Raw genomic sequence first — 13436 nt, forward strand, 5'->3', positions numbered from 1 at the left:
CCCCCCCACCTTCGCAGACGCTCTGCGCGCACCTCCCAAAAATTGTGACCACCGCAGAAGCCTCGCAGACAAGAGGGCTCCGATTGGTCCACTCTACCCCGCTGTACACGCACTTCCGCTTCCCTACTTTCCCGGTTTGTTTTGTTTTCACGACGGGCATTTTTAAAAACACGAGCGAAGATGGAGCAGCATGAAGAGCGGTTGATTGAGGAAGTACGTACATCTATACGACTCCAGTTCTAGTCATTATATATTAAAAAAAAAAAAGTTCTAGTCATTATAAGTAACCGGAGGATAAACGCTCCACTAACCACACCCACCAACTACTCCTAGCGACTTCTCGCCCCCTTGCGTTGTGCCGGTGAATAACATCGCGCACGCCTATTCCCCCGCTCAACAATAAATTACAACTGTCTGCGAAAAGCTATCTGCGAAAGCCTTGTCGCAAGAGCATGCAGAGGCCTTTAGCTTTATTTCTATCTGGTTAGAGTGACGGCAGCACTTCGATCCTCTCCCATCTGCTCTGCTTAAAGAGATGAGATTCCAAAGCTTCAACAATCATGTTAATACCAAACACACCATCAGTCAGCTCACTGTAGACTGACAACTTGAGGCTCTGCATCAAATAGTGGCATTGCATTGTGGGTCTTTGAGTCGAGTATTTGCTGTTTGATTAAAATATATTTCCATTTAACATTTTTAGAACAGTCTTTTTTTTTTTCCACTTGATCAAGTTCTTTACTCCATTGGTTCTCATACCTTTTGTATCTGCTCCCTCTGAACTTGCCATAAATCTCACCACAGCACCTCCATTTCTCTGAGCAGGGACACGACTGCACTTCGGTAAACACGTTTCATAGCTGCCTCTGTTGCTACTCCAAGCATCTTAACTTTATTATAAACACCTAGAGCGGCGAATACAATTATCGACACCTTAACGATGGTTTGGCCGTTGCAAAAGTAGAAAAGACTTTCAATATGTAGATTATGCATGAATAGTGACTCAAACTTCCACTGGGGGGAGCTGATTCCCAATTACTTAGCATATCAGATCACGTGACACCGTTCCATAAGTATTGACACCTTCGTCCACAGACACCCAGATGATTATAAAAATAAATAAATAAAATAAATAAGGTATTAGGTTAACAAAACAGTTTTGATTTAAAGTTTGTTTTACATAGACTTGTACTTCGTACAAAATATCTTTTATAGACATATATCGAAGTTGGCGCTTACATAAATGAGGAAGTAATTCTAATATTTGTAAACAAATTAACTGAATGTTTAACCTGCGTCAAAAAATTTTGTTCTATTTTCTACCCACTTTAAGTATTTTTATAGATCACAGTTTGTTAATCATTCATTGTTGTTTGTAATATAAAATTAGGTCCTACCTAACAGCGGAGCTTCCATTCAGATGAAAACAAACATGCAACAGATGATGTACTTTGATGTGTTTCAATTTCATCACGAGAAGATAAATTTCTCCAAACTCACATGTATATTATTCTTTTTATTACTATAAAACACAGTGTGCTTTAGGGATTTATAGCAAACTGTTTTGAAAACAAAAGATATACGATTCATGAAAACACTGACTGGATTCAGGTCAACTTGTCAGATCCCGAAGGGTTTCAAAATCAACATCACTATTTAGGGTGTATTCAGACCAGGATAGTTCAATAGTTCACTTGCTTTGGTCCGAACCAAATGTTTTTTTTAATTTTGTCATTTTGGTGCGGTTCGCTTTCACACTGTACATTTTAGTAAGCGGACCAAAATCTGTCAACAAAGCCACGCGCCCTGAGGTCGTTCAGCTATTGGTCAGAGACGACATGCGCACAAAGCGTTAAGTTCAAAAGTAGTCATGGAGGCTTTCCGTGCTGTTATTCTTTTTAATGTCATCAAAGCTACATGCTTTTTCCAGTTTTTACTGTTTTCACAATTGTGCGATTACTATGCTGTTGTACAAGTAATTTATCAACGACGACTTCAAAGGGCAAGGCGGCTACGGAGGATAGCGCTGATGAGCGCACATCATGCTGTGACAGTTCTGGCTCTTCACACAATAGATGAATTTCTTTTTTGCGTCGCTAGTACTGCCACTTTTTGAAAGAATGTCCCTGATTTTAATGTAGGTCTGACGGAGTTTCTTCACTTTTAGCTGACATTGTTCTGGGGAGCGCGTGAACCCCTTCTCCTTCATTTTCTCACTGAATACAGCAAACACGTCGGCATTTTTGTGTGTTCTCTCCAAAAGCTCAGATATGTGGACATCTGCCCATATATCCACAAGGGTACGCGTTTCTTCCTCGGCCCACGTTTGCCCCCTACTCATTTTTTGTACTCTGTAGTCTAGCCTACCACTGGTCTGAATGACTGAACGACTGTTGTAAGGTTCCCTTGACAACCGAAACAGTGTTTGCACTTTGCGGTGGAGTGTCAAGACTCTGTTTCCCATAACGCTCGACAAACGACGGAAGCTCCCGAGGTACAAAAAAGCAAAACTGTCAGATTAGGTCCGGTCTGCTTTCACACCTCCAAAAGGTCCGCACCAGGGTTCCTTTGGTCCGGACCGAGTCCGACCTTGCAGCTCGTTCTCGGTCCGCTTGTTTGGTCCGGACCAGAGTTCAGTGGTTTGTATTCAGACCAACCCAAAAGGTCCGGACCAAGGGAAATTTGGTTCGTTTAGTCGTTTGGTCCGGACCAAACAACGTAGGTGTGAATACGCCCTTAGAATTAAATTCCTACAACTCATCATTTCTGTTAATTAATTTTTTACACATTTTCTTTCTCGTTCAGCTTGTCGCTTTTCTTGTGAAAGATTTCTTCGCCTTTCTCTCGCTCTTTCCTTTTCTTTCTCTGTCAAAACTCTCTCTCTCTTCCCAGTTTTGACTTCATCTTTCTCTCCTTGGTTAACTTGTTCTGACTTTTTTTTTTTTTTTTAAAGTTTGTATTAAAAAGTTTGTAAAAATGATTATTTTGTTGCGCTGTTGGAGAGGTTGTCATTGGAAAAACCCGATAAATGTGAAATTATCTGGAGACAAAAATAAGTTATGTAGGTGCGCTCGCACTTCTAGTTCCCACCAAAATCAAAACAGCCAATCAGAATCGCGAGGGGCACGATGGACATACACGGCCGGGATCCCTGTGCGTCCATGAAAAATCAACTCGATGGGTTACCATATTTTCTTAAGTATGGTGCGCCGCTATTAATTTCTAGTTTACCAATAAATGTCAGGTAACTGACAGTGTAATCAAATGAAAATCCAGGCCAAAGATTGCCTGTCATTCCTCCAACCAAAATGTTACATATCAGTCGATATTTTATATGTGGTAGATATTTACAACAAACTGCAAAAAAATACTTTCTGAACAGGAATAGAAAAACCTGAATATTTCAAGCATGCAATTTTCTCTTTTATACGCTAGGAATTTAATTCTGGTCTAATTCTATTTCTTGAAATAGGATTCCAAATAGGCGGCACGGTGGTGTAGTGGTTAGCGCTGTCGCCTCACAGCAAGAAGGTCCGGGTTTGAGCCCCGTGGCCGGCGAGGGCCTTTCTGTGTGGAGTTTGCATGTTCTCCCCGTGTCCGTGTGGGTTTCCTCCGGGTGCTCCGGTTTCCCCCACAGTCCAAAGACATGCAGGTTAGGTTAACTGGTGACTCTAAATTGACCGTAGGTGTGAATGTGAATGGTTGTCTGTGTCTATGTGTCAGCCCTGTGATGACCTGGCGACTTGTCCAGGGTGTACCCCGCCTTTCGCCCGTAGTCAGCTGGGATAGGCTCCAGCTTGCCTGCGACCCTGTAGAACAGGATAAAGCGGCTACAGATAATGAGATGAGGATTCCAAATACTCTATAAGCATTTCATTCTGTTATGAATCAGAAAAAAATAAGTCACAGCACTTAAAAAAAAAAAAAAAAAAAAGTACTTCATCTACTTCAATAATGTTACACAAAGATCGATCCGTAACAGCTGTAAATGTCACTTCATTCCACAGGGTGTTGATAATGGTGGACACCGGTGAAAGTGATCACTATGATTGAAACATCACGCGACTTCTTAAACGTGCTTTTACATACAAAACGGCGACTGTCAAATGAAAGCGTAAGAAACAGAGTAGGTTTCAACAAGAATATCATGAAATATCAGCGAGTTTGATAAATAAAAACACGTCCATGATCTTTCCACCACGCTTACCTGAGACAACAACGCCCGGGTTTTCCTCAAGTTGCTGATCGTGCTGAAAAAAATTCCATCTCAGGTAACGAGCTGTGTCATCAAACGATAAGATCAAAGGGCGAGGCAGGTCTTCCGGTTGATTGATAACCGTTGTAACTGAAACTCACCTTTGCAAAATTGTTTTGTTTTTTTGAACCGGTAAATCCAAAAAGGTGTCAATAATTATGAACTGTCGATAACTGGAGCCACCGTTCTATGAAACACACAGCACTGCTGACTACAGCGAAACCAAAAGACCATTTTATCCTGTACAAACCCGTTGCACGACGACAGATGATCTTCCAATTCAATACGCACCAACCAAATAAATATTCTCCACTACGCGGCTGTTAGAAGGAATTAGTGTGTGTGTGAGTGAGAGAGAAAACACACAATCAAAAACACAACTAACAAGCTGCTATCATAGAGCAAGAGGCAGTCGCAGGGGGTGAGACAAGTGTTCGAGAGCATTAAATTGAAGGAACACAAAACCAGTACGCTATGAATGTTTAAAAATAAACCCAAATTAAATTCTTTTCCCAGAAATGAAGAAATACAAAAATCTCCAAAAGATTTCCCCTTAGATATACTCCCATACTGGTTAGGGTGCATCAGTTGCCCCTTAAAAATGAAAAGTTCCTCCGATCATGATGCATTTTTGTTTTTATGTTCCTTTTGGTAAGAAAACACACTGGGTGAAATATTTTGACAAAATTCAAAAGTTTAATGGTGGCACCAGGAGCTCAAAGTTATGGAAAAAGCTGCTATTTTATGACTTTTATGACAAAATTTCAATCACTTTTCATGAAACATGATGGCACCTTACAGAGTATACCGAATATCTTAGATAGGCATTTTTAGTACATATTCTAAATACAGGGCGTCATAGTGGTGTAGTGGTTAGCGCTGTCGCCTCACAGCAAGAAGGTCCGGGTTCGAGCCCCGTGGCCGGCGAGGGCCTTTCTGTGTGGAGTTTGCATGTTCTCCCCGTGTCCGCGTGGGTTTCCTCCGGGTGCTCCGGTTTCCCCCACAGTCCAAAGACATGCAGGTTAGGTTAACTGGTGACTAAACTGACCGTAGGTGTGAATGTGAGTGTGAATGGTTGTCTATTGGCCCTTTTCCACTACCATTTTTCAGCTCACTTCAGCTTGCTTCAGCCCGACACAGCTCGCGTTTCGACTATCTAAGAACAGCACGACTCGGCTCGCTTCAGCCCTGCTTAGCACCCAAAACTCGCACGGTTTTGGAGTGGGGCTGAAGCGAGCCAAACCGAGCTGAGTGAGGCTAGGGGCGTGAGGAGACACTCCCCTGTGCACTGATTGGTGAGGAGGAGTGTCCTCACATGCCCCCACACGCCCCGCGAGCGCGCTGGGATCTGTAAACACCTTAAACCCGGAAGAAGAATAATTACGAATTACGAGAATTATGAAGCCTTATGCGCCTCGCCTCATCTATACGCTCTTGCCAGTATCTGTTGGCGTTGTCGGTGACAACAAACAGCAGCACCAAGACCAGCAACACTAACGACTCCATGTCCTCCATGTTTATTGTTTACTATCCGGGTCGTGAGACTACCGCTTAAAAGATCACTGATGTCACTGTTTGCGCCGCCTAACGACATCACGTGACGTCCACCCACTTTCGCTAACTCCACCCAATGGGTCCACCGACTTCCAGCCAGCACGGTTCAGCGCGGTTGTAGTCGAAATGCAACTCCAACAGCCCCGCTCAGCTCGACTCAGCCCAACTCAGCCGCGTTGGTAGTGGAAAAGGGGCATATGTGTCAGCCCTGTGATGACCTGGCGACTTGTCCAGGGTGTACCCCGCCTTTCGCCCGTAGTCAGCTGGGATAGGCTCCAGCTTGCCTGCGACCCTGTAGAACAGGATAAAGCGGCTACAGATAACGAGATGAGATTCTAAATATATTATCAAGCACATTTTGAGTTTTAGCTGTTCACTGAATCATTGTTCAACTACTTTTAAACAACACAAATGTATTATGAATCACATTAATGCTTCTCAATCCCTTGCAAAGGTTCTTAACATGATCTCTGGGTCACAAGGAATCAATAAATGGAGTCCAACATTGTGATTCAAACCTTACGCGAAAACATAAAATAAGCGGGTTTTGGCAAAAAAAAAAAAACTCATGGTGCCACCATTAGACGTTTGAATATGGTCAAAAAATTTTACAGGATGTCTTTATTGGTGAAAAGGAACACCCAGACAAAAATGCATCAGATTTTATGAAAGTGAGGGCAACTAATGCACCCTAATATGGTGCCTGTAACACTAAAGGGCAGCGACCAACAACTCTGAAACACCACTTTTGATTGCAGGAACTCTTTCAAGACAGTGTGTTTGCATTTTTTTTTTTTTTTTTGCAGCCCTGCACATTTCTGATCTCACAGCATTAATGTCAGAGCAGACATGTGATGAAGCCCCTGATACACTCCGTGTCTTTAACTCCACACACCACACAGACAGACACCAAAACAAACCCCGCCGCCAGGATGAGCAGAGGCGGATAACCAGACCGGAATAATGCGCGATAAACAATGTCACGGCTTCACAGCAGCGTTACAAAGCATTATAACACCCAAACAAGCCATGTATCACCTCCACAGCGTGAAAGCAGCCGGACCAGATCCACAAGCGATAGCTTTGTATTTGTGGCCCGTAGCTAAAATAGCTTAGCTTGTCCTGAAGCACAGACTACCTTAACCCTTAATACAACCCAGCCTGCGTGATGCTTCAATGACTATGACCAAAAGTGCAAACAAACAACATAAAACGTTACCATAAACCGCTTCGGTTTCAAAACACAAGCCGAAAATTCCGGATATGAAAGAATATTAGCATGCTAGCATGTCGCTAAGAGGACTGAACCCACCTCTGCTGAGATCCAGTGGTACATTTTCCTCCCCGCTGTCATTCCGACCTGTCGGCATAAAAACCACAAAACAGCGCCAAGCATCAACAAAATATCCCAAAAACAGCTGGTAGATAAAAAAGCGCACTTTCTGGATACAGTAGAAGCGACAGCTGTGTGAGTGAAAGCCGCTGAATCTCACCTCGCATCCGTATACTTCGGATAGGACGAACTCGGATGCTAACCGCCATCTTTCCAGAGACAATTCACAACACCGGAAACACCGCGACATATCGCGAGAACGAAACTCGAGCGGCGCGAGAACTGTTCAGGACGTTGGAAATGCGAGATGGGCGATATCACCCTTTCCCAACGCCAGGGTCGATATTCGAGTTAAAAAAAAAAAAAGTCAAAATACATACATACATACATATCACAGTATTAACTTCTAGTATGTAAACTCAAAGCTGAAAATTAGTACAAAGATGTACTGTACATTGATGGAGACATACACAAGGCAAGTTTAAGAAGAAGAAGACTTTATTCATCACACACTTGTGAAATTCCTCTCTGCATTTAACCCATCTGAAGCAGTGAACACACACACACAGAGCAGTGGGCAGCCATGATAACAGCACCCGGGGAGCAGTTGGGAGTTGGGTGCCTTGCTCAAGAGCACCTCAGCCCAAGGCTGTCCATCCATCCATCCATCCATCCAGAGCATTTTTTAACATACAATTAGGTCCATAAATATTTGGACAGAGGCAACATTTTTCTAATTTTGGTTCTGTACATTACCACAATGAATTTTGAACAAAACAATTCAGATACGGGGCGGCATGGTGGTGTAGTGGTTAGTGCTGTCACCTCACAGCAAGAAGGTCCGGGTTCGAGCCCCGTGGCCGGCGAGGGCCTTTCTGTGTGGAGTTTGCATGTTCTTCGCGTGGGTTTCCTCTGGGTGCTCTGGTTTCCCCCACAGTCCAAAGACATGCAGGTTAGGTTAACTGGTGACTCTAAATTGTCCGTAGGTGTGAGTGTGAATGGTTGTCTGTGTCTATGTGTCAGCCCTGTGATGACCTGGCGACTTGTCCAGGGTGTACCCCGCCTTTCGCCCATAGTCAGCTGGGATGGGCTCCAGCTTGCCTGCAACCCTGTAGAACAGGATAAAGCGGCTAGAGATAATGAGATGAGATGACAATTCAGATGCAGTTGAAGTTCAGACTTTCAGCTTTAATTCAGTGGGTTGAACAAAATGATTGCATAAAAATGTGAGGAACTAAAGCATTTTTAAGCACAATCCCTTCATTTCAGGGGCTCAAAAGTAATTGGACAAATTAAATAATTGTAAATAAAATGTTCATTTCTGGGGCGGCACGGTGGTGTAGTGGTTAGCGCTGTCGCCTCACAGCAAGAAGGTCCTGGGTTCGAGCCCCGTGGCCGGCGAGGGCCTTTCTGTGCGGAGTTTGCATGTTCTCCCCGTGTCCGCATGGGTTTCCTCCGGGTGCTCCGGTTTCCCCCACAGTCCAAAGACATGCAGGTTAGGTTAACTGGTGACTCTAAATTGACCATAGGTGTGAATGGTTGTCTGTGTCTATGTGTCAGCCCTGTGATGACCTGGCGACTTGTCCAGGGTGTACCCTGCCTCTCGCCCGTAGTCAGCTGGGATAGGCTCCAGCTTGCCTGTGACCCTGTAGAAGGATAAAGCGGCTAGAGATGATGAGATGAGATGTTCATTTCTAATACTTGGTTGAAAACCCTTTGTTGGCAATGACTGCCTGAAGTCTTGAACTCATGGACATCACCAGACACTGCGTTTCCTCCTTTTTAATGCTCTGCCAGGCCTTTACTGCAGTGGGTTTCAGTTGCTGTTTGTTTGTGGGCCTTTCTGTCTGAAGTTTCGTCTTTAACAAGTGAAATGCATGCTCAGTTGGGTTGAGATCAGGTGACTGACTTGGCCATTCAAGAATATTCTACTTCTTTGCTTTAATAAACTCCTGGGTTGCTTTGGCTTTATGTTTTGGGTCATTGTCCATCTGTATTATGAAACGCCGACCAATCAGTTTGGCTGCATTTGGCTGGATTTGAGCACACAGTATGTCTCTGAATACCTCAGAATTCATCCGGCTGCTTCTGTCCTGTGTCACATCATCAATAAACACTAGTAGCCCAGTGCCACTGGCAGCCATGCGTGCCCAAGCCATCACACTGCCTCCGCCGTGTTTTAAAGATGATGTGGTATGCTTTGGATCATGAGCTGTACCATGCCTTTGCCATACTTTTTTCTTTCCATCATTCTGGTAGAGGTTGATCTTGGTTTCATCTGTCCAAAGAATGTTCTTCCAGAACTGTGCTGGCTTTTTTAGATGTTTTTTAGCAAAGTCCAATCTAGCCTTTTTATTCTTGAGGCTTATGAGTGGCTTGCACCATGCAGTGAAGCCTCTGTATTTACTTTCATGCAGTTTTCTCTTTATGGTAGATTTGGATATTGATATGCCTACCTCCTGGAGAGTGTTGTTCACTTGGTTGGCTGTTGTGAAGGGGTCTCTCTTCACCATGGAAATTATTCTGCGATCATCCACACCTGCTTCCTGAGTTGTTCGCGCCGAGTCCTTTTTCCCGCGAGTGCCGGCATTAATTACTAATCCTTTTTTTAACTTTTTTTCTACAAATAAATTTCCAGTATCCTCTTCATTTTTATTGTACTGTTGCTTTCATTTTTGTACTTTTCACTTTCACTTTCCTTTTTCCAGTTTTTTTCCCGGTTTTTTCTCTTTCTTTTTTCGGAAGAACGCCGAGACCGGAAGCTTTCTTTTTCTCTCCTCCTGTGTAAAGTCCACAAGCGGAGGCCATCTGATCTGCTTTAATATCAACAGATCTTCATTTAAGGTACGTGAATCTTTTCATCATGGCACACCTTCAGCCTGTTCAGTGTGCTGAGTGCAGGATGTTTAGTCATTCTTCCTCCGTCACTAGCGATAGCTCTATTAGCTTTACTTGTGATAAGTGCAGATTAGTTAGCTCTCTGACGGAGAAGATTGCAATGCTAGAAGCGCGTGTCCAGGCTTTAGAGCAGGTTAGTGAGCATGAGAACAGTGTAGTTTATGTTAGGGAAAGTCTGGACGCCCTAGGTGGAGTTAGTAATCCCCCAACTCCGGCATTAGAGCCCTTACAGCAGGGCGAATGGGTGACGGCTCGGCGGCATAAGTGTAGAGCCAAAGCTACCGCTGAGGCTCGCCCACGGGAGCACCACTCCTCTCCGCGTCACGTGTCGAACAGGTTTGCTCTCCTTAGTGATGCACCCACTGAGAAACCTGAAAGAGCTCTGGTTATAGGGGACTCTATCATACGGCACGTGAAATTAGCTCAGCCTTTAGGGGCACCAGCAGCTTTAGTCAGGTGTATACCGGGAGCCAGGGCGCCGGACATAGCAGGTAATCTTAGGGTCCTAGGCAAGCACAGGTTCTCAAAGATAGTTATCCATGCAGGAGCTAATGATATACGCCTTCGTCAGTCTGAGGTTACTAAGAGTAACTTTGTAGAGGTGTTTAAATTAGCGAAGGCGATGTCCGATGCTGTAGTATGCTCTGGCCCCATCCCAATGCGGCGTGGCGATGTAGCTTACAGCAGGTTATGGTCGCTGAACTGCTGGCTGTCCAGGTGGTGCTCTGAAAACAGTGTGGGCTTTATAGATAATTGGGCTAATTTTGAGGGCACTGCTGGCCTGTTAGGGCGGGACGGTATCCATCCCACTCGGGAAGGTGCTGCTCTCATTTCCTGCAGCATAGGTCATAGTCTCAGAACAGGCCTAGTTAATTTCTGACAATCCAGAGCCAAGGCCAGGGAGCAGACAAACAGGCTAAACCGACTGTCTGCTAGCTGCACAGAGTCGTCACTCAGGGCCCACTACATCGAGACTGTGTCTGTTCCCCGAGCTCAACAAAAAGGTAGAAATTTTCAGAGAGTTTGTTCCAGTAACCTAATCAAGATGAAATTAGATCATACTGACTGTACAGCTGCTGCCAGCACCTTTGATCTAAAGGTGGGGCTATTAAATATTAGATCTCTTACATCTAAAGCGCTAATGGTTAATGAACTCATTACTGATCAGGAGTTTAATGTACTGTGTTTAACAGAAACATGGATTAAGCCAAATGAATATATAGCATTAAATGAAGCGAGTCCTCCTGGATACAGTTATATACACCAGCCTCATCTAACTGGCAGAGGAGGAGGCGTCGCGGTTATTTATAACGATTATCTAGGTGTAACACACAAACCTGGTTATAAATTTAATACATTTGAAGTTCTTCATACTCATATAATGTATGTAGCCTCGAAAAATAAGTCTACCCAGTTAATTCCATTGCTTATTATTTACAGGCCCCCGGGGCCATATTCTGAGTTTCTTTCTGAATTTGCAGATTTTATCTCAGATCTGGTTATTTCCTTAGACAAAGCTTTAGTTGTCGGAGATTTTAATATTCACTTCGATAACCCAGAAGACCCTTTAAAAACAGCGTTTGTGTCCATCTTAGATTCAGTCGGGATTAAGCAGAATGTCATAGGACCGACCCATAATGGTGGTCACACCCTTGATCTAATACTAACATTCAGATTAAACGTAGACAATATAGTCATACTTCCACAGTCTGAAGTTATCTCAGATCATTGTCTCATCTCATTCAAAATATGTCTGAGTAATAATATATGCACCTCACCACGCTACTGTATTAAACGTACTTTCACGTCAACTACTGCACAGAGCTTTATAAATGATCTCCCAGAGCTGTCAACTTTGATTGGGTCACTGTCAGCCCCTGCAGAACTTGATCAGGCAACTGAATGCTTAGAGTCAACATTCCGCCATTCTTTAGATAATGTAGCTCCTCTAAAAAGGAAAATGGTCAGAGACAAAAAATTAGCACCCTGGTATAATGATGACACTCGCACATTAAAACAGACCACTCGAAAATTGGAACGTAAATGGCGTCAAACAAAATTGGTAGTGTTCAAATTAGCTTGGAAGGAGAGCTTCGTGAAGTATAGAAAAGCTCTTAGTGCTGCGAGATCAACATATTTCTCCTCCCTAATAGAAGATAACAAAAATAATCCTAGATTCCTATTTAATACTGTCGCAAAATTAACCAGGAATAAGTCCACTATCAACACATGCACACCTGCAGTATGTAGTAGCAACGACTTCATGAATTTTTTTTAATGACAAAATTGAGAATATCCGACAAAAAATTCAAACTACTAATTTAAGGTTAGACAATGAAAGTGACCTTGTAGTTAACAATATAACTGTATCAGATCATCAGTTAGAATGTTTTACTCCCCTAAAAGAAACTGAATTACTTTCATTAATCTCTACATCAAAAGCCTCAACTTGCGTACTAGATCCCTTACCGACACATCTATTCAAACAGATAATGCCTGGAGTAATTGAACCGCTTCTAAAAATAATAAATTCTTCTCTTATGATTGGCTATGTACCCAAATCCTTTAAACTAGCAGTTATCAAACCCCTGATTAAAAAACCTGACCTTGATCCCTGTCAGCTGTCCAATTATCGGCCAATATCAAACCTCCCCTTTATCTCCAAGATCCTTGAAAAAGCTGTGGCACAGCAGTTATGCTCATATTTACATAGGAATAACATGAAATGCATCAGTCAGGATTTAGACCTCATCATAACACAGAGACAGCACTGGTTAAAGTAGTAAACGACCTACTGTTGGCGTCTGATCAGGGCTGTGTCTCGCTACTTGTGTTGCTTGACCTTAGTGCAGCATTTGATACCATTGATCATTCCATTCTTCTGGATAGACTAGAAAATGTGGGAGTTAAAGGAATGGCCCTCTCCTGGCTCAGGTCTTATCTAACTGATCGTTATCAGTATGTTGATATAAATGGTGATATTTCTAGATGTACCGAGGTAAAGTTTGGTGTTCCACAAGGTTCTGTCTTGGGTCCACTGCTTTTTTCTCTATATATGTTACCTCTGGGCAATATTATTTGTAAACATTGTATTAGTTTCCACTGTTATGCTGATGACACACAGTTGTATGTCTCTGCAAAACCTGATGAGAGACACCAGCTTAATAGAATTGAGGAATGTGTTAAGGACGTTAGACACTGGATGCTTATTAATTTCCTTCTGCTTAACTCTGACAAGATTGAAGTACTTGTGCTAGGACCAGATACAGCTAGAAGTAAGTTTTCTGATTACACAGTAACTCTGGATGGCCTTTCTGTTTCTTCACATGCAGCAGTAAAAGACCTCGGAGTGATTATTGACCCCAGTCTTTCATTCGAAACTCACATTGATAACAT

The 13436-nt window shown here is 43.2% G+C and overlaps 1 protein-coding gene across 1 annotated transcript in view; it reads right to left on the minus strand.

Moving 5' to 3' along the window:
• rictorb (RPTOR independent companion of MTOR, complex 2b) overlaps window positions 1-7361 on the minus strand; it is a 141276-nt gene extending 133915 nt beyond the window's left edge. Inside the window, exons 1-2 of the mRNA XM_060935914.1 lie at window positions 7303-7361; window positions 7122-7169 (exon numbers count right to left, since the gene is read on the minus strand). Coding sequence (XP_060791897.1) covers window positions 7122-7169; window positions 7303-7351 — 97 coding nt within the window. The 5' untranslated portion in view covers window positions 7352-7361. The remainder of the gene's footprint in view (window positions 1-7121; window positions 7170-7302) is intronic.
• Window positions 7362-13436: the final 6075 nt, after the last annotated feature.

Source organism: Neoarius graeffei, chromosome 12 (genome assembly GCF_027579695.1).
Source record: "Neoarius graeffei isolate fNeoGra1 chromosome 12, fNeoGra1.pri, whole genome shotgun sequence".
Lineage (NCBI taxonomy): Eukaryota > Metazoa > Chordata > Actinopteri > Siluriformes > Ariidae > Neoarius > Neoarius graeffei.